At 41.5% G+C, this 18653-nt stretch overlaps 6 protein-coding genes and 1 long non-coding RNA gene across 9 annotated transcripts; all 7 read right to left on the bottom strand.

Moving 5' to 3' along the window:
- Positions 1-226: 226 nt before the first annotated feature.
- LOC145699252 (uncharacterized) lies at positions 227-2337 on the bottom strand. Its single transcript, XM_081776516.1, has 7 exons — positions 2066-2337; positions 1792-2025; positions 1607-1752; positions 1465-1562; positions 1172-1422; positions 984-1091; positions 227-943 (listed from the first exon to the last, which is right to left on the bottom strand). Exons 3-7 carry the CDS (start codon positions 1653-1655, stop codon positions 349-351), a joined length of 1101 nt encoding a protein of 366 aa, XP_081632642.1. The 5' UTR covers positions 1656-1752; positions 1792-2025; positions 2066-2337; the 3' UTR covers positions 227-348.
- Positions 2338-2675: 338 nt separating this feature from the next.
- Positions 2676-3947, bottom strand: LOC145709467 (uncharacterized). The gene is made up of 3 exons (XM_081787157.1): positions 3847-3947; positions 2961-3796; positions 2676-2881 (listed from the first exon to the last, which is right to left on the bottom strand). Exons 1-3 carry the CDS (start codon positions 3879-3881, stop codon positions 2676-2678), a joined length of 1077 nt encoding a protein of 358 aa, XP_081643283.1. The 5' UTR covers positions 3882-3947.
- Positions 3948-4109: 162 nt separating this feature from the next.
- Positions 4110-5398, bottom strand: LOC145710865 (uncharacterized). 2 transcript variants are annotated; one of them, XM_081788573.1, is made up of 3 exons: positions 5348-5398; positions 4473-5299; positions 4110-4375 (listed from the first exon to the last, which is right to left on the bottom strand). In XM_081788573.1, the coding sequence occupies exons 1-3, from the start codon at positions 5383-5385 to the stop codon at positions 4239-4241; spliced, it is 1002 nt and encodes a 333-aa protein (XP_081644699.1). In that variant the 5' UTR covers positions 5386-5398; the 3' UTR covers positions 4110-4238. The 2 variants fall into 2 exon arrangements, with proteins under 2 accessions (XP_081644699.1, XP_081644697.1); XM_081788571.1 differs by having other exon boundaries at positions 4110-4381.
- Positions 5399-5737: 339 nt separating this feature from the next.
- On the bottom strand, positions 5738-9239 carry LOC145707148 (uncharacterized). Its single transcript, XM_081784641.1, has 10 exons — positions 8497-9239; positions 8031-8130; positions 7857-7985; positions 7636-7814; positions 7342-7541; positions 6953-7299; positions 6505-6908; positions 6295-6462; positions 6110-6249; positions 5738-6067 (listed from the first exon to the last, which is right to left on the bottom strand). Exons 1-10 carry the CDS (start codon positions 9138-9140, stop codon positions 5934-5936), a joined length of 2445 nt encoding a protein of 814 aa, XP_081640767.1. The 5' UTR covers positions 9141-9239; the 3' UTR covers positions 5738-5933.
- A 623-nt stretch (positions 9240-9862) lies between these two features.
- LOC145695574 (cathepsin D-like) lies at positions 9863-11503 on the bottom strand. The gene is made up of 6 exons (XM_081772562.1): positions 11319-11503; positions 11019-11268; positions 10659-10971; positions 10427-10615; positions 10245-10382; positions 9863-10204 (listed from the first exon to the last, which is right to left on the bottom strand). The coding sequence occupies exons 1-6, from the start codon at positions 11474-11476 to the stop codon at positions 10056-10058; spliced, it is 1197 nt and encodes a 398-aa protein (XP_081628688.1). The 5' UTR covers positions 11477-11503; the 3' UTR covers positions 9863-10055.
- A 281-nt stretch (positions 11504-11784) lies between these two features.
- Positions 11785-17023, bottom strand: LOC145695573 (ras-GEF domain-containing family member 1B-like). 2 transcript variants are annotated; one of them, XM_081772560.1, is made up of 8 exons: positions 16732-17023; positions 15209-15602; positions 14578-14691; positions 13757-13851; positions 13194-13354; positions 12970-13146; positions 12275-12685; positions 11785-12229 (listed from the first exon to the last, which is right to left on the bottom strand). In XM_081772560.1, the coding sequence occupies exons 2-8, from the start codon at positions 15467-15469 to the stop codon at positions 12126-12128; spliced, it is 1323 nt and encodes a 440-aa protein (XP_081628686.1). In that variant the 5' UTR covers positions 15470-15602; positions 16732-17023; the 3' UTR covers positions 11785-12125. The 2 variants fall into 2 exon arrangements, with proteins under 2 accessions (XP_081628686.1, XP_081628687.1); XM_081772561.1 differs by lacking the exons at positions 14578-14691; positions 15209-15602; positions 16732-17023 and adding an exon at positions 14075-14205 and having other exon boundaries at positions 11788-12229.
- Positions 17024-17627: 604 nt separating this feature from the next.
- LOC145711376 (uncharacterized) lies at positions 17628-18647 on the bottom strand. The gene is made up of 3 exons (XR_014135167.1): positions 18569-18647; positions 18067-18459; positions 17628-18016 (listed from the first exon to the last, which is right to left on the bottom strand). It is a non-coding gene; the product is annotated as an uncharacterized LOC145711376 (long non-coding RNA).
- Positions 18648-18653: the final 6 nt, after the last annotated feature.

The raw sequence follows: 18653 nt of genomic DNA on the forward strand, positions 1-18653 counted from the left end.
TCAAAAAGAACCCTCAAAAGAATTCGCCGCTAGAAAGAAGATCAATATTATTGGATTCAAGATATTCATGATCGACGAAAAGATCCAATTGGTGCTAAAATTGTTTCCTGCGCTCATAGTGAAGGTTGCGATTTGATTGTGATTGGAACTGGGAAACCTGAGACTAACAGACCGTTTGGCTCTACTTCTGATTATATAGTTCATCATTCGTGGGTTCCCGTGATGATTTGCCCTGTAACTGCCAGTTACATTCGAGACAAAATGTAATTCTTTTTAGTTATTAATAATAATAACTAATTATATTTTATCAATAAAAGTAATTGTCAGGAATAAAACAAAGATTTGGTTTTATGCGTTTGGCACAAATATTTTTGCAAAATAATTCGAATTGTTGTGATTGTCTATCCGATTTCTCAAATTCTCAGCACGTTTTTGAGTCTTTTCAAGTTTTTCTTCTGTCTCTTCTAAATCGTCCTTCAAGTCATCAATTCGCTCCTCTAGTTTTTCAACATTGCGCTCATTCTTTTTCCTCTCATGATTCAGCTCAGATCTATGTGAAGATCTTGCTGAATTGAGCTCCGACTTTAGGTATTCTCGTTGTTTTGAGGCTTCATCTTGCTCTCGTTTGAGTTGCTTTTCGAAACTAGTCCTCATCTCACGCATTTGTCGATCTAGATTGCTTCTAGTATTTTGATGATCTTGCCGTTCTCGCTCGAGTTGGCTCTTTGTATTTGCATGATTGTTTTGCTCTGATCGAAGCTGGTTTTCCGCATTCGTCGCTCTTGTTTGTTCTCTTTTGAATTTTTCCTCATGAAACTTCACAATCTTCGTAAGAGCTGAAGCGATTTTTTCAGTGAAGTACTCGTTGATTTTTCTTCTAAAGAGGTCATCATATTGTTCAGGGAGCAAAAATTTTCGCTCTTTGTTTGTCTCGAAAAACGGGCTTAACTTAAAGTTATCGTATATTAATTTTGAAAAATTACTTTTGTATGGCCTTAAAATCCATGCAACTTTCCGTGCAATGTGACGTTATTAGTTTATCAGCATGCTCCTTGGCTTGTTCGAGTTGTGTTTTGTAGTGATTGTCAGCGCTTAACGAGAAAAATTAAGAAGCAAATATTTTGAAGATGACGTTTATAATTCGATTTTTTATGAATCCTTATATACATACTTTGTTGAAACAATTGTTTTCATGGTCGGCATTTTCCCGTCTCTGAAGATGTTTGCGTAGCTCTTGAAGAAATCGAAGACATCACGGATTTTCAATTCTCCGTCGCTTAGATTCCTTTTTGGAGCAATATTGTCAACAATCGAAGTGACAAGCAGTTTGATGTTCTCGACGAAGTCTTTGTCAAGTGATTTGACATTGCCATCAAACTTCCTTATTGTTCCCGGATGAGGGATGCAAAACGCTCGAAAGTCCTGAGAATAAAATGTTATAATTATTCAAAAATTTTTAATTACCTCAAAACAATCTGAGAAATCGATCTTCTTGTCCTGCTTTTGAACAATAGTGTCAAGCAGCTCTTGGCCTTCTTCGAATCCAAATTCATCGCTGTGTTCTATTAATTATCATTTTTTAATGACTTGGGTACTGTAAACTCACCGTAGTCCCGGACAGTAAAAATGAAATCCTGAAACGGTTTGACCGTCATTCGATCCTTGATTGCAAGTCTACCAATTTCCGTAAAAAGATGAAGATTCGCAATGTCATTTGCGTCGATTTGTCGCGTGACATTTGCTAGTTGAACACTAAAATGTCGTTCGAATTTGACCAAGAAGAAGTTTTACCTAGCAAAAAATGTCGAGAGCGAATAAATAAGTGCGCTGTCATTGTATTTTCGTGATCGAAGGCGCCCTCTGTGTCAATCAACATAACACCGATCTCTTTCTTTATATGGAATGAAAATAATTTAATGTTAAAACACTTTTTATGGTATCAATAATCAAATTTTCCCCGTAACTGTTCTTTTGTCTTTAGCGTAAAAATCTTTGACGAGCAGTAGACACCTTGCGTTTCTCTCTCTAAAAAATAAATGAGGAAAAACCGGAAAGTAATCGCTACCTTTTCCAGACCGATATTTAAAGCAGTCTTCAATGTAGAACTCATCATCGTCCCAAACATTTTTGCCCATTTCTAGCGCAGCAAGGTGTTTGTAGAAAACGCTTTGAAGGAAGGACTTGCCTGTTCGATAAGCGCCGACGATGGAAATAACTGCAATCGGCATTGAATCCGATTTAGCAGTACCCAGGACTTTTTTCAAAGCCACTTCATCAAGGATGAATTTCCTTGATTTATTGCCACTCTCTTCAATGTCGTCGGTTTTGATCAACTGAACGCTCATGTTCGAATGATTATCTCGTTGAATCGAGCTCGTATTTATGCAATTTTCTTTTCCCTTTTTTTATTGATTGTTAGTTTCAATTGAAGAAATACAAATATACAATCATCAAGGATATTTAGAGATCTTAACGCACATCCAAAAGGAAAGTGGCGCCATTAAATTGAATTGCTATTAGAACAAATAGAAAGGGCGCGTCAGAATTTTGGCGAAATACTGTTTTATCCTGCAACTAAGAAGCTCATTTTTCCTAAAAATTTGCAAAAGAATCGAAATTATGATTCGTTGGAACGAATAATTTATTTATTATGAGTTCAGAACAGGAAAAGTCAATCAGTCATTGCTTTCCGTAAAAATTGAAGATGCGACTGAACACATAATTGACCCGTAACACATTTCATCTTCGCAGAAATATCCACGAGCAGCGGTGTTGATCTGTGGTGCGAAGGGGTTGGTCATCTCGTCAAGTTCTGATAGCGCTCCATCAACGGTGAGTGCAGCAACGTCGAGTATAGTGATGAGGTTGTCGAGGATAGCGTCTAAAAATTAGAATTCAATTACGTTGAGCGCTTTCTTTGCACTGTGGACTTCAGGATTTCTCATTTTGTGGGGCTTTACCTGAGTCAGCGTAGCTATCAACGACTGGAACTTTGCCCGCAACTGTGTTGAAAATATCAGTGTTCTTCTTTACAGTTGTAGACCAGTTGTCAATGATTATTTTGGGAACAAACTTGAGTTTCTTCTGAGTAGCAACAATGAAACCAAGATCTCCACTGCAAAATTCTTCGTGAATATTAACAATTCGACTATTATATTCATCTGTAGTATCTTTGGCAGCGTCTTCGTACATCTGAAGGTACTCATTCCATTCTTCCCAGACGAAAAGACCCTTCTGAACAATCATAGAGGAGCGTTGAATTCCTTCAGTAAGAATATCAGGATCTATGAAGTTGTAGACGTCGTTGAAGGTGATGGCAGCATCCATGATATTTCCGGCAGCACCAGCAATGTTTTTGAAGTTAATGTTATCATCGTAAATATCCTTGAAAACTACCATTGACTCAGTAATTGCGAGGGAAGCGTTGGTCAATAACTCAAGTTTAGCGGGGTCGAGGTCAGCAGTGAGCTCCTCGGCGATCTTGTCGAAGTCAATCCCGTAGAGCGCGCTGTCAGGATTATTGATCTCGTCGACAAAAATCTCGAGAAGGTCGTTTGGAGTCAAGCGTAGGTTCCAAATAAGTCTGTAAGCAATTTTCTTCAGCACTCTGACAACATCGGCGTTTTCGATGGTAGCCAATGAGGAAATAAATTCATCAAAGTCGGGTGTAGCTTTGGCGTCAGCGTGAAGTTGACCCTGAACCTTCTCAAAAAGACTAGTGACTTGGCCGGTCCCTAGCAAGATTACATCGGCCATTCGGTCAAAGGCCGGATCAAAAGGAGTCCATGCATTTGCCCTACCGTATATGATGACATCATGAATTCAAAAATGATCTCTGGTACTTACGATACGCCAATCGTCAAAAATCTAGACAGCTTCATGATTTGAGAGTGATTTAACTAAGTAATTTTTTACGTTTTCCTTTTCAACAAGTATCTCTATACGGTATCTTTCCCTTTTGATTGCATTACGAGAAGTACAAATATTCAATAATGATGCATTGAATACTTAGAGATTCTTAGTCAGAGCAGAAAAGGTCGTGGACTTCCGGAGAGTGGCGCTATGAGATTAAATTTCTATCAGAGCAAATAGTTGAAAATATGAATAAATTGCAATAAGAAAATATTGAGTTTATTTGGTGTCATATCTGAACAACCGTGCACGTAAGTCAGTCAACCATTTCAGTAGAGATTGATTATGCAACTGAACATGTAACTGAGGCGTAAGAAAACGCCAGTTTAGCAGAAGTATCCGCGGGCAGCGGTGTTGATCTGAGAAGCGAAGGGAAGGGTCATTGCGTAGAGCTCGGTGAGAGTTCCATCGACGGAGAGCATGGCGACATCGAGTTGAGCGATGAGGGTGTCGAGAATAGTGTCTAAATCTTATTGAAAGTTTGGAAAACCTGTTCTGACTTCTATTTACGGACTAACTACTGTACCCGCTAACTACAGTAATACTGTAATAATAAATACCTGAGACAGCGTAGTTTTCGACAACTGGAATATTTTCAACAAGAGTGTTAAAGATATCAACGCTCTTCTTGACTGGAGTAGTCCAGTTATCAATGACGACGTTGGGAACGAACTTGAGTTTTTCCTGAGTAGCCTTGATAATGCCAACGTCTCCGTTGCAGAATCGTTCGTCGGTATCGACGACTCGTCGGTTGTATTCGTTCATGGTGAGATCGACCGCATCTTCGTACATGTAAAGGTATTCCTTCCATTCTTCCCAGACGAAGAGACCCTTCTCGGCAATGACTGAGGTGTAGAAAAGACCCTGAGTAAGAGTATCGCTATCGGTGAAGCTGTAGACGTCGTTGAGAGTGATAGCAGCATCCATGATATCAGCGAAGGAGCCGACGATGTTGTGGAGGTTGATGTCGCCATTGTAAAGATCCTGGAAAACACCGGCTGACTCAGTCATAGCAAGAAGAGCATTATTGAATGGCTCGATATGAGCAGGGTCAAGGTTGGCGGTGAATTCCATACCGACTTGGCTCAAGTCCATGCCATAGAATTCACTGTTAGGATCTTGGATTTCTGCGTCAAAAATCTGGACGAGATCGTCTGGGGTAAGCCCGCCATCCAAAAGAAGCTCGATATCGATGCTCTTGAGCACTCGGACGACATCGGCATTATCGATGGCTTTGAATTTTGTGATGAACTCATCAAAGACGGGGGTAGCATCACCAGCAGCTGAGAGCTCGCCCTGGATGCTCTCGAAGAGACCAGTAACTTGGCTCATGATGAGACTTGCCATCTGGTCGTAGACGGGGTCCAGGAGGGTCCAAGCATGTGTGCTAGATCAATGATAAAACCTGCATGCAAACTTTATCTCTAGAACTTACGAGACGGCGCCAAGCGACAAAAATTTAAGAAGCTTCATTTTGACTTGAAGAGTGAATTAGCCAAGTAGAACATGCTTTTTATAAACGCGATTAGCAAATATAACTTCGATTCTGTACCATTGTTGAAGTCCCTTTCATTATCAAAAGCTTCCGAAGTGCGTGAATTTCCACTCGGGAAAGAGTCGATCAATACAATGTCTCATCTGGAGATGAAAATATAAGCGGATATCCAGGGCATTAATAAAACCTGCAATGGTTACCAACATTGAAAACTATTAAAATGAGTGGGCTACTCTGCTTTCCTTCATGGATGCTTGTCGATCTGCGAAACTGTTGTCAAATGATTTTCAAATATGATAATCACTTGATTATCGATTTGGAAATGGAAGATTTTATTTGAAGTTGGGGCATGTAAAATATATATTTAGAATAAGTAAGATTTCAGGCACAGACATTTGTTTTCGTTTTCAGAGGAAGGCACAGCTTGGGAATAGAGTCAGATAGATGGTCAACAATGATATTAGTTCTTTTTTAAATAAGTAAAGTTAAATGAGTTCGTTTAAGATCTTCGTTGAATGATGAGTATTTAAATAAGTCGAAACTTTTGGAGGGAGTGTGCAAGAAGGCGGTAGACGAATTCGTACTGTTCGAAGTAGGGAACATAGTTGGAGTTGGATTTTCGGATGGATGTAAGAAGCTCATTGACTTTCGGTGGAACTTCTAAATTTTGTGAGAAGAAAGATGGCAAATTCAAGAGCTTACGGGAATAATAGGCTCCGAATCGGACGAGTCTGGAAAGAACAAACGCTCCAGAAAACAGCTCTACATTATCAGACACAATCGTGACGGGGTATTTGCGGCGCTTGAGGTTGAAAATTTTGCTCAACTCATCATCGACATCACTAATTGGAAAAGTAAAGAAACTATGACAATAGGGAAGGTCTTACCAGAAGCTTTGGATTGAGGTAGGAAAAGGGCGGCCAGAATGATCGAAGATTGGAACTACTTGAAAATAATAGAGCTTTCGTTTTTTGGACTCGCGGGAGGTGAATTTGCGGAAGACGTTGAGTTGGCGAGAGATTATCGAGGCATCTTCGATCGGTTGAATACGATTTCTGGGAACACAAGTTATCTACTGAAATCAAGGAAGAACTTACCTAATTTCATACTCTCCGTTGATGATATCCTCATTCGCATAATCGACTGCACCAGATAAATGAATAATAATCGTCGATTTCTCCCTCCAAACAGTCTTCCAGAAATCATGAATGTCATCCTTTGTTTTCGGCGTTGTCAGACACAAAAATTGGTGGTCTAATCCATCAAAAGGTACAGACACTCGCGCCGTTTTCTGAGCAAACTGGTCGCTTTTGATTGATGCGAACTCGTGGCGTAATTCCGCTTCTGAGGTTAACTTTTGTTCCACCCCGTCGAGTGAGGAAATCTGTGGAGAACTCTCTTTTGAGCTTTCTTTCGAGTTTTTCACCATTTCCGCCACATCTGCCGGCCCTTGGTAAATGCCCTCGTTCGTCATCATTTGCTCCGTTAGAATAGTTTTTTTCTACAAAAAAAACTCGCTGACAACTGTACAAAAACGCGAGTTACCTTCACTTCAAGAGTCTTTAGTCCACCATCGACAACATTCTTCACTGCCAGTTCATGCTGTCCTTCTTCATCGGGGACAACGACCATCGTTTGCGACGAAGTCACAGACATTGTTTTTCCATGAATTAGTTCCGGCTTCGCTTTGCCTAGTTCAAAGTCTGGCTTTGCTGGTAGAATGTTCTCGGGGTTCCATTGTTTCGCTCGGGAGACGTATTCTTCGTAAGTTGGCACTTTGCGGATGCTCGGTTGGATGCGCGGTGGAACGCGAGACTGAGTCATTTGGGAATAGCTCTGGAAGTCTGGAGGAGGAAGGTTGTTCACTACGTTTTGGTTTTGATCCCGCATGCCTAGAGAATGATTTGAATGGGATTCTTTTGAAAAAGACGTACTTAGGCCTTCATAAGAGGATCCAAGACCCATTGCCATTGGCGGTGCTTCTTCGACATCGTAGAGGCTATTTTTTGATTTAGAAATATATCTAGCGTTTTGAGCGGCAGCGGGATACATATTATAACGAGCTTGTTGTGTGACAGCGAGATGCAGCCGTGAGCGCGAGCCGAGGCCCTCTTGATTCAGGCTTCTTTGAGAGCTTTTCAAATGGATTAAAATTTATTTCGAAGCGAATTTATCGGTTAAAAGATGAAGCAATCAATTTGATTTGTGATAGCAATTTTTAGTCCTGCCTTGTGTATTCTTCGTATGAAGGTAGCGTTGGTGGTTGGGGTTTAGCAGGCTGTGTTGGAGTTGGAGTCTTAGGTACAAAAACTGGCCCGGCATCGATTGAGGCGAAGTTAGGGGAGACGGAAAAGCCGCTGAATTTGTGCAGATGTTCTGGAGTCGAAGTCGAAAACTCAGAATAGCGCTGAAGATTCAGGAAAGAAAGATCATTGATGATGTTTCTTACCTGCAAGCCATGGTAGTTGAATCCAGTGTTGTGAGCATGTCGACTTGACTGTCCGTTGGTGTTCGTTGGGAGGTTTCTTTCGGACGTTGACATAAGGTTTTGAGTCACGAGATCAGGCGAAGAAATGGCCTTGAATTCATTGAAAATCTCGGAAATATTTATTGCCAATCTTACCACAGAATCGTCGTATTGAGGTCTGTTATACATCTGTCCTTGTTTTCTGTAGCGATTATGCGTATCCACCATCGATTGTGGTCGCTGCTTGTTTCCAAGTCTTGTATAAAATGTTAGATATAATGGAAATACAGAGAGAACTCTTGATGTTAGAAAAAACTTGTTTTTCTGTTAGATGGAGTTTCGCTAGATTAGTCCTGCTTTCAGGAGTCCTTTTTTGGCAATGATAATAAGTGACCACCAACGATAAGTATTTTTTGTACAAATCTATCTGGAAGAGTATTAGATTGTATAAAAATTGGGATTCTTCACCGAGAGGGATGAGTTGACCTCCTTTTACCTTTTGCGCGTTTTCTCGAACCGGGTTTGGTAGTGATTTTGGTTCGATCTGATTATTTTTATTTTCTTTTGTGCATAACATTGTGCAAGTGACTTTTACAGAAAGAACTAAACTAAGAGTGTGTACCTGAGACTTTGAGGTCGTTGAATATGAACTGCTCTTTGGCGGCAAGCGTCTTTGTAGTCTGGCGGAGAGACGTAAGTAGGAGGGCTTTGAACAGAATTGAGACTTGCCAAAGAGTTGCCAACAGAGTTTTGGACTTGTTCGTTGTCTACAGCTTGGTCTCTCAAATGAACTTGTTGATTTTTCCTCAATGTTGGTCGACGTTCTAGTTGATACTCGCTCTTCAGTTGTCGATCGCCTTGAATTGGTTTCGTCGCTTCGGGATTTTCGTTGTAGAAGCCGATTCTAGCGTGAAAGAGTTTCGCCGTGTATTTTGTGAAGTCAGAATCGTCCAGAAAGTACTGCAGCGGGGAGGGTTCGTTGACCAATCTTAGGGCAAGAGTTGAGCCGCGAAAATCGACTTTTTTGACGGTTTCCCATTTGAAGGTTCTTTCCACGTCTGACTTTTCTATGACGCCTTCGAAGCTCGATCCGATGGAGATTCGCTTTCCAGAGGCATCTTGAACTGGAGTATGTTCCTCGGCGTATCCTTCCAGTCCTTCGCAAATTTGAAGATAGAGCATTTCAGCATCGCCCTTGAAAGTTCCCGTCAGTTGTTTGTATGCATCAATAGCCTTTTCGATCAGATAGATTTCGTCGTTCGCCATGGAATTGGGAAAGAGGTAAAAGTGACGTAAGAAATCCACGGTGTGTTTTTCCGGATCGTAGTCGCCTTCTTCGGCTTGCAGGGAATATGCGGCTAAGGTTACGCTTTCCAGAGATACTGAGATAGAAGAGTCGAAAGGTGGTAATAAAGTATATAGAAAAAATAGTTACTGTAAGTTCGATAAAATTCAAATTTGTATCTTTCCTAGTATTTTTGTCCAAAATAAGATTGTCATCGAAAACATCGTTTCGAATCTGCAGAAAGTAAAAGTATCTGGTCTGCTCCTCCTCGAAAATTAACGGACTCGCGACGTAAAACATAAATCGCAGGTAAAGGACATTCGTTCCAGCATTTGAGAGCTGTCTTTTGAGAGGTTTGTTCAAGTCGATCCATCGGGGACTTTTGTGTTCGTTTTTCGTCGATCTTGGTACGACTTTCAGCCCGAAATATTTTGTTTCCGTGAAGTTTAGTTTCGCCTGGATGTACTGGATGCAGTCCAGGCCAGTTGGTTTCCCATCTAATGGCCAGTCGAGGCTTGTCTTGTCGAGGAGGACGATTTGCACGAGACGGGAGTTCTTCTTTGCCAAGTTGTACTGCCCCCTGATCGATGGTAAGAATGTAAAGTCAATCCGCGGCATGGCAAGGAGATCATCTCATTTAAATCTTTCCGCGAGTCCGGCAAAAAATCAGAATTCAACGCTCTAAAATTTGGTAAAACAGGTATTTTTCTCGAATAAATTCAGATTTATTTGAAGCATTTTAAACCATGTTTTTAATTTGAAATTATCAATACAGGAAGAGAAAGGGAGAAAAGTACATGTACTGAACAATAAGAACGTGTAGAAATACTGTAGTAACTGTCGAAGAAGAAAATACTGATTGGGCAGAAGGAAGGAATCTTTTCTTGTAGCAAAGATTAGGCAAGGTCAGCGAATCCAACACGGTTGTTGTCGAAGTCAAAAGCAGTGTAATATTTGCCCATAAAGACATCGCCCAGGATCCAAAGAGGCCCAGCGGGTGGTGGAATGTCCATGCCCATAAAGCCGGAGATACACTGTTCTTGACCTACGACAATGTTTATTATTGATTTTTTTTGTTAGGTTACCTTCTGCGCTGAGTTTCATGACATAATCTTCAGGAGTCAGAGTGTAGACTTTTCCATTGAGAGTGAAGTCAATATCTGGCATGATATCCATATGACGGCAGGGGACAATCCACTCTCCATTAGCGAACTGGAAAGCTCCTAAAATCCGTTTGAAAGGATGATAAAAAAGGGGGGGTATTCACCGATAGCATGGTTGATTTCTTCAGCGAGATTCTTCGGGACAGCAAGAAGAGAGGTTCCGGAATCAACAATCACTTGGCAGCCGTTTTCGTTTCCCCCACAAGCTGAGACGCCTTTGCCCTGGACCTCGAAGTTGTCCATTTTGATCTGCCAGTAGGCTTGTCGAGTGACGTCGTTCCACGCAAAATCGCCTGAGAAAGAGCTGAGAAAGAGAGCCTAACAATGCCTGCTTACCTGTAAATCGGGAATTATCAACTCCACCAATGGTCAGTTCTCCGCCATCTTCAGCATTAGCTGTTCTGTTCAAAAAGAAGGCAAACATGCCATCGCTCAAAAGTCCCTGCTCGATCATGTTGTTCACGGGAGGCGTAATCTTGTTGACAGCAATCGAAGGGTAGCCAAGTCCCATGATTCCGTCAAATTTCGCGGCGACGAAAGTTATGCCGGGTTCCTCAACAGCTTCTGCAAATTTCTGGTCCTGGACCCAAACGCCTGCGACTTCTACAGCGTCCAAAGAACAGAAGCCAGAGAGTGAGCCAGATCCGTACTAGAAGAAAAAAGGGCTGAAGTGAGGAAAATGCGATGAATTCTCACCTGAATGGCAAATTCCTGACCATCAGCTTTCCAAGAAGTGGAGGATTGGGAATCATACTTTCGATGAAGCAAGCAGGCGACGTTCGTAAACTTGCATTTGGTCGAGGGAACCCACAAGTTGGAAGAACCCGTGTCGAAGATCACGGAGAATTCCTGAGGAGGAGTTCCAATGTGGATTGTGCCGTAGTACTGGGCGTCCATGTAATTGATAATCGGCTCGCTGTGCCCGTCGCCGAGGAATTTATGTTGGCTACAAATCGAGTCATTTTTTGCCTTCGCTCTTCGTTAAATTTTACTTACAGGGAGTTAGCATAATCTTCATGGGAGTAGTCAATGCCCTTGGATTTAAATTGCTTTCGAAGACTGTCTACCCGTCCCAGTTTGATTGTATTTCCCCGCGGATATTCGGTCCCAGAGGCATCAGAAAAGGCGAGCAATAAGCTGCTCAGAAATTTCATTCTGAAAACGCAAATTTCATTAAAAAACGAAAATTTTCAATCAAACAAAATTTCTGTCAAAAATTTCTCAGTAAAAATGTCATTTTAAAGCGTGGTGTTGATTCTTCTGTACTTTAGTTCTCTCAAAAACAGTCCACTTTCATTTAGGCCAGCGGGGTTCCTGTAAACAATCTTTCGAAAATATTTTCCAGCCAGACATTACTCGCCGTTTTGACTCACGCTGATTCAGAAAATTGACTACTCAGCGTCTTTTTTTCTCTCAGAACGCCCATTTTTTGCAAAAAAAGAGAAACATGATTTTTTCAATAGTGTATTTTTGAAACTGAGAATACTGTAAATAATGTTACTGTAATGCATTTTGGAGTGAACTGCATTTTTGTCAGGAGAAAATGGCGCTTTTTTCAGTAAAGAAAAGGAGATTTTTCGATCCAGAGGATGAAAAAGAGCTGGAAGCAAAAGGAAAAGTTTAGCACAGAAAATAATACTTTTAAAAAGTTGGTTCGGCAATTTTTGAAATGAAAGATGTTTCGCTTTGTTTAGGAACTTGGAGGAGTAATACTGCGATTGCACCACTACGGGGAAATTGGTAGGGTTACAGTTAATTTATAATTATAAGTTAGATGAACAGAGGAAGTTTCTTCTTGGTAGTTCATCCCGTCGATCTTTCGTTCTTCATGGAGCGGAATAGGCGCCGCTGCGATTTCTCAAACGAGCCAGATGGGTTTTGAATCGAAAAGGAGTGGTCGAACAGTTCTGAAAATTGTGTTAGAGATAATTCAAGAGTTTTCAGTAATTTACCTTTTTCATCTAAAGCTTGATAGCTGCTCATGTAGGTAATCAACCGTTCTCGTTTCGTAAACTGAATTCTTTTAGATCGCCAATGGTCAAAATCAGCAATCGGCCCGGTCAACTCCTTCCAGCACTTGAGCTGCTGATCTGCCGCCAAATCGCCCGGATTCATGCACGGCTTCAGTCGGAAATAACAATCTTTCAGGAAAATCGAAAAGATCGGGATGAGGACGGGCGTGTTTCCTTCTGCTTCGAACATCTTCAGAATCACCCTGTAGTTCGAAAAGTTGCCTTGGGGATCACAAATGTGTTGGAGGACTTTGATCTTCGTATCTTCGATTTTGTCCCAGGTTTTGGAAAGTCTTTGGACACAGGGCGACGATAATCCGGCTGTCAGGGCCATGCAGGAATTCAGATTTCCTAAAAAAGTCGTTTGATAATAAGTAGTTCAATAGCAATGAGATAAATCTGTAGCTAATTAGACCTTCGAAGGTAGTTAATCGCTCAGGCTGAGTACTAAAATGCGCGCTAACGGCTAAAAGAGGTAATAAAAACAAGTCCTCAGAGGAAAATCAGGAGCTTTTTCATTAATCGTCATCGCTTTAACGAGTTTAAAGTGCTGTTTTAGTCATGAAAATGTCAATAGTTCGCAAATCATTGTTGACTAGGGGGTTTATCATAGTAAATTTAAAGGAGAATCGCACCTAGTCGGCAACAGGAAAGCGCGGCGTCCAGGAAGAATTCAATCATCTCAACCCGATCTGACAGCTTCTGGCAGGACACGATCTGGCTCGCCACCAATTCTGAGAGTCGCGAGGACCAGCAAAGATAGTGGCTGACGTTGTTCAACGCTACTTTTCCTCGTTCCTTCCCCATCACTTCTGAAATGCCCTCGGTTAGTAACCAAACAGTTGATGGATTTCCTTACCTTCGCAGATTTCCGAGGATGTGATTTTGTCCATTTGATTCTGTTCTAGATAGGTGAGGTGTTCGGCGAAAGGTTCAGGGCTGTTCCCGCTCAGATTCTTCAGCTGGACTCGGGCGGAGCTGGAGCCATTTGTGCAGCCACGATTTCGGATCAGCGACATGCTTAAAATTCAGTTTAGAAAAGGGTTTTTTCCAGTAGGAGCTCTATGCCGCGCTTTATTCTGAGAAAAACTGAAAAAACCTTGTAAGAATCGCCGAATTCACTTGAAATTGAACTTGATTTTGTAGCTCGATAGTATTCGCCTCTTTCATTTTGACAAATTGTCTCTCAAAAAAACTTGGCGGGAAAGGCTTGATATAGCGACGGCATCAACTGATGAGGGAAAAAAATATCGCTCGTAAAAATTTCAGGGCGTTGGGTTGTAATTTCAGGAATTTTCTAATCCACACTTTTTTTATCCAACTCGTCAAACTTGTCAACGAGATCAACGAGTTGACACCTGAGCAGTATTCAAACCCAATTACTTTCTATTAAGGGCATTTCTTATAAAAAAATTGGCTTACCTTTTGTTATGAAAATTGTTTCGTCTTGAGATGACTGGGGATGTCAGAGCATTGCTGGCTGCCCAGCCGACTCTTCGGCTCTCGGCTTCTTCTTCCTTAAAAATTCCGTTAGCTCCAGTTAGGAGTTGATTATCAAAAATGATGTGAATATTTGATCTCTAAGGAATATGTATTAATATTTAAAAGAGTCAACAAACCCCTGTCTTCTTTGAAAAATCGAAAAATTGACCGATAAAAATACCGATAAATTGTCAGTCTAACCATAACCCTAGCCCTAGGAAAAAACCCAAATGTCGTAAGTTAGATTCTCTACTGTACCTCGATTACTCTATAAGTTTTGATAGTTGGTACACAATCAAAAATCAAGCTCATCAATGGGGGTCTTCTTTTTACTTCGTTAAATCTCTATGATTCGCCTAGCTTCACTAGTTCATGTTGACGATTCTCTGATCAGAAAAGCAATAAGTAGTATTACTAGGAAAAAATGAGTATCCTTCTGGCAGTCAGTCCTTTGGCTCCGTAAAAAGTGTACTTTTTATTGAGCAGAGCACTATCTTGTAGTCGTAAAAAGATCAAAATCGCGCGTGTCCCGCGACGGGATCATCGATTCTGTGCGCGCGATCAAACACTACTCCTGGTTGTTTTCGGCAGCTCCTCTTTATTACGCCCCCCGTTGATCGCGAGATTTCATTCCGAGCTTGTTAATTAGCGATTTGAACACACGCTTTTGTTGACTCAAGTGCCGTGTTCTGAGGATCAGAAGGGCGAGCGCTGACGACGCTCTGTCTGCCCCGGAAGACTCTTTGCTCTTTGTTACTTACGATGTTTAGCTGTCCGACGATGTGGCAGATCTCGTTGAACTTGTCGAGGAACTCTTTGTGAGCGAAATCGCGGGGAAACGCGGCGACCCAGTGGTCCATCGCTCCGATTAGCGCCTAAAAAGTGATTATGGTACATTTGGTTCGTCTATCGGGATTCGCGAGCCCTGTTACTGTACTATTGGAAACCCTAAATGGTAGAAAAAGCGATAAGAAAGAGTCTTGTTTCCGAGATAACTCAGTACTTCTATTTTTCGAAGCGACAACCACGAAAGATTAGCTCTTTTCTACTCGATCGTCAGATCTCGCCGCCTTAGCGGAAGTCGTTTACTTCCGAGAATTCCGCAAAGTGCTACCACACGTTTTCGGTTGTAATCACTGATTACAAGTACCCCTGACCGTGTCCCCTAATCAGATTCAAATGAGCGCGCCAAAGTTTTGCGCCCCTTTTCGTAAAACAAAAATATTTATTTGGCGGCGGAGGGGATCATCCAGCTGGTGGTTGATTAACTGCAAAGTCATGTTGCGGAACCGAGGCGAGGCTGGCACCGGTTCAAGATTATTTCTATTCTTTTGGATAAAAAATGGTTGATAAAAGAGAGGCTAAAATTAGCGCTGATGTTTATATTTTTACCTTTTGATTATTACATAAAGAAGCGTCGAAATTAATTGTTTCTGGAATGAATGTAGATTGAACTCGTCTAGTTCTTCTTCTTTTGATGTGTGATTTTAGGGGAGTGGGAGGTTGGGAAGCTGAAACTGCGAGAAGATTGTTTTCTGATTCGGAAATGGTCTTTTTTGGGATGAAACTTTTGCCAAAATTTGATTTATTGCTTGTTGGATTTTTTGGCATGCGCGGCTGTTTCCCCCTTCCTGAGTGTTCTTGAGACAACATCCTGGAGCAGGGCGTAGAGCTCGTTCAGCAAGCCCTTCAAGGAGGACGTTGGGCTGACCGAAGAGTGCCCGCCCGATGAGCAAATAGATCAATCTTTCGTGGTCCGATTCGGCGGAGACATCTCGTAAGCTGTCTGAACGAAAGTTAGCTCGAGCGTCGAGAGTAAGAAAAGTTGGGCGACCTAATTACTCTTTCGTGTTTATTTCTAGGCTGATCAAAAATAAAACTGTCATTTTTGGGCACCTTTATTTGGTTAATCAAAAATAATCCCCGCAAACTCTTTCTTGAACTCCTCCGGTAGTGAATCCGGATCAAACAATTAGGAACCGCAAACAGGGAAAATTTCCCAGCTGCAATAATACCAAGTTCAAATGTTTATTATAAGGGAGGCATACGAGTGACATTTCTCATGTCAAATCTTGTGACAGCCAGAGCTAATATATTTTGACCCGCGGAGGTCAACGCGATCAAAGGGTGTTTCCCAGGTCTAAAAAGGTGTAAGAGCCCGCTGGGTCCCATCGGAGAGGGGTAAATAAACTTCAACTTCAAGGTTTATCGTTTGATAGATGTGATTGTTCAAGGACCACTGGATGTCGCTAAATAGACCAGTGGAGAGCACTTATTGGCAGCTGCCCAAGGAAAATGCCCGTACCTGCCAAGCAAGCAAGGTACGCAGATTTTGCACTTTTCATTTGTTTGCAGCCAAAAATGGACAATTCAAAGTTTACTCAGGTGCTGAAAAAATCATTTTCTCTTGTTTTATTGAGTGATGAAAACAGTGGGATGTTTGAGAATTGTGAATTTATTACTGTTTCTTTTCAAACTGACTAAAAAATCCCGAAGAGTCCGAAAGGAAAATTGAATGGATCAACATATTGATCCGATTATACGAATGACACGAAGGAAATCAGAAAACGAGGGGATCAGAGGGCAATTATCGCGAAATTTGGATTTGCTTGTCGCAAAGAAGTGCACCTGCGTGACCGTTGACGCTTGGAATTTAATTTGAAAGGGCTTGCCTGAGCTGTTTGACTAGTCATTTTGGGACAAGCTACCGGATTTTATCAATGAGAAAATATCATTTCATAAATAAAAAATTGTGCTAGAAACGTAAAAATGCGGATTTCTGTTGAGAATCTTGCGATTAAAATGTTTGTAAACTTGCCCATCCCGGATCAAAGGGCGGTGATGTTTTGGTCAGAAAATGCGGAGTACAACTCCTTATTCGTTACTCGTTCCTTTCTAGTATTTTAAAAAGTTACCTTTTACGAAAGAATCGTTATTCGTTGCTTCAGTATTCACGGATATCCTCGAATTTCGGTATGAAATTCGACTTCCAGCGAATCCAGGAGCTTGTTGTAAAAGAACATCGAGTACCAAGTTCTGCAGCTCTTCCGTCATCTTCTGTCAAATCTCTTGTCACTACGATCTTTCTTCTAACAGCGCCCTCTTTTTCTTTCTTTCTAAAGATCCATCATTCTCTTTCTTGACGTTGATGGAAGAACTCGGCGCTGGAAAAAAGGGTTTGGCTCCCGGTGAGAAAAAAATATCGTGGAAAAAAATTCAGTGGGGTCGCTCTTTTCTGCGCAAGTCCGCGTTTAGCTTGGCTTGAGCTGCGTGGCCCGCGGCGGCGCTACTACGATGCTCCTCCATTTTGTGCTCCTCCACTACAATCTCATTCATTCAATGAAAGCAACAAATCTCATCGCGCTATTGAAATTCGTCACTACGCGCAAGCGAGGCGCAGTCAATTCAAGCGCGGCTACGTTTTTTTCTTCATTCATTCAAGCACCTTGCTTCCATTCATAATGTTGGTAAAGCTCCTTTGAAACCCCGAAGAATAGAGCCTGAGAAATTCTCATCAATTATGGATTTTTTACGTTTCAGAAGTGTCAAGCTGACCAAAGCTTTCATAAAAAAACAACCTTTTTTGAAGCTATGTTTTTTTCGAAATCTGATTGGCCGATCGGCCGAATGGTGAAATCTGATTGGTCCAAAGTTTGGCCAAAACTTTGGTCAAAATTAATGGCAATTTTTAATTCAAAAGTCCTGCTTTTCGGCGGTTTTCTTTGATCTTTTATGATTTCCCAAGCTCCTAAGAAGGTCCTAAAAAAATCGGATAATCCGCCGACTAAAACACCATTATTCTCACTACTAAAATAACATGTTTATTCAAGGTACAGAAAATAAAGTCGAGCAAAGAACATTCATACGACAACAAAAGCCGGGAAGCGGGCGTACAGTGGCTTTCGCAGGGCTAAATATTTGGCGACAGAGTTTAATTTACGCTGATTTTACTGTTTACTCGAACTGCCCAGTTGTCGAAATTACTCGATTTTCCGTTTGGTTTTTGATTGTATCAAAAATTTGTTTACAATTTCAAACGAGGCCACTGAGTTTTTTCCTCGAACTGCTCAAAAAATTCTTTGACAGGTGTTTTGAGCGGGGTGACCTTGATTTAGCCCTGGACAGAGGTGGAATTGGAGAAAGAAGCCGCTCGCTTTCTAGGTCGAAGCATTCGACCGAAATGATTCCGACTGACCCAGTCTGAAAATTAACAATCAAGTTTTTCATAGATTTATGGGTTTGATCTGTACCTCGTATGAAATTCGTTGCTCGCCGCCGAGAATGTATATTCGCTCGTTAGCAATTACAGCGCTCAAGTTGTGCCGAGGGACGGATATTTTAACTTTCAATTCGGTCTCAAGGCTGACTATAAATAACTTCATGTGCTTGATAAGGTCACTATCCTAAAAGCGGTACTCGAGCACAAATTTGCGCGGCGACCGCAAATTTGACCGTGGCCTATCACTTGCCAAATATTGTCCATTGCTTTGTACATCGATATCTTGTCTGTTGATACGTACTCGCTATTCGGCAACCTTTTTTGATGTTTCGAATTGGACGTATGAAACATTGTTAAACAAGTCTGAAACGCATCCTTTCGCGACCACCAATATTAAACAGCTGATCGCGCCAAGCTACTGCGGCTAAGATAAAAAATCAGGGTCTATAAAACCAGCCACGTTTTTTCTTTTCTTATCGAATTCTTATCAACTTGGCGAGGCGTATTGCAAGCACTTGAGAAACACTACTTACCGGAATTCATGACCGGAAAGGGCAGTGGCGGCTGGCGATGCCACTCCTCCGTCTCCAAGTTGAAACTTTCCACGACACTTGAGAA

This window comes from Oikopleura dioica, chromosome 1, assembly GCF_907165135.1.
Source record: "Oikopleura dioica chromosome 1, OKI2018_I68_1.0, whole genome shotgun sequence".
Lineage (NCBI taxonomy): Eukaryota > Metazoa > Chordata > Appendicularia > Copelata > Oikopleuridae > Oikopleura > Oikopleura dioica.

Coding starts and splice junctions, on each gene's coding strand:
- LOC145699252 (XM_081776516.1), bottom strand. CDS start 1,655: ATGACGGTCAAACCGTTTCAGGATTTCATTTTTACTGTCCGGGACTAC. Junction 1,423..1,464: donor ATTTCTCAGATTGTTTTGAG/GTAATTAAAAAT, acceptor TTTTATTCTCAG/GACTTTCGAGCGTTTTGCAT. Junction 944..983: donor GATTTTAAGGCCATACAAAA/GTAATTTTTCAA, acceptor CTTTAAGTTAAG/CCCGTTTTTCGAGACAAACA.
- LOC145707148 (XM_081784641.1), bottom strand. CDS start 9,140: ATGGCGAACGACGAAATCTATCTGATCGAAAAGGCTATTGATGCATAC. Junction 7,542..7,635: donor TCATACGAAGAATACACAAG/GCAGGACTAAAA, acceptor CCATTTGAAAAG/CTCTCAAAGAAGCCTGAATC. Junction 6,463..6,504: donor AACGGAGAGTATGAAATTAG/GTAAGTTCTTCC, acceptor TTGTGTTCCCAG/AAATCGTATTCAACCGATCG.
- LOC145695573 (XM_081772560.1), bottom strand. CDS start 15,469: ATGTTGTCTCAAGAACACTCAGGAAGGGGGAAACAGCCGCGCATGCCA. Junction 13,355..13,756: donor AACAATTTTCATAACAAAAG/GTAAGCCAATTT, acceptor CTGAATTTTAAG/CATGTCGCTGATCCGAAATC. Junction 13,147..13,193: donor ATCCTCGGAAATCTGCGAAG/GTAAGGAAATCC, acceptor AGGGCATTTCAG/AAGTGATGGGGAAGGAACGA.
- LOC145695574 (XM_081772562.1), bottom strand. CDS start 11,476: ATGAAATTTCTGAGCAGCTTATTGCTCGCCTTTTCTGATGCCTCTGGG. Junction 11,269..11,318: donor GAAGATTATGCTAACTCCCT/GTAAGTAAAATT, acceptor CTCGATTTGTAG/CCAACATAAATTCCTCGGCG. Junction 10,616..10,658: donor TGATAATTCCCGATTTACAG/GTAAGCAGGCAT, acceptor GCTCTTTCTCAG/GCGATTTTGCGTGGAACGAC.
- LOC145710865 (XM_081788571.1), bottom strand. CDS start 5,385: ATGAAGCTTCTTAAATTTTTGTCGCTTGGCGCCGTCTC. Junction 5,300..5,347: donor TTGTCGCTTGGCGCCGTCTC/GTAAGTTCTAGA, acceptor TCATTGATCTAG/CACACATGCTTGGACCCTCC. Junction 4,382..4,472: donor CGAAAACTACGCTGTCTCAG/GTATTTATTATT, acceptor ACTTTCAATAAG/ATTTAGACACTATTCTCGAC.
- LOC145709467 (XM_081787157.1), bottom strand. CDS start 3,881: ATGAAGCTGTCTAGATTTTTGACGATTGGCGTATC. Junction 3,797..3,846: donor TTTTTGACGATTGGCGTATC/GTAAGTACCAGA, acceptor CATATACGGTAG/GGCAAATGCATGGACTCCTT. Junction 2,882..2,960: donor TGATAGCTACGCTGACTCAG/GTAAAGCCCCAC, acceptor TCTAATTTTTAG/ACGCTATCCTCGACAACCTC.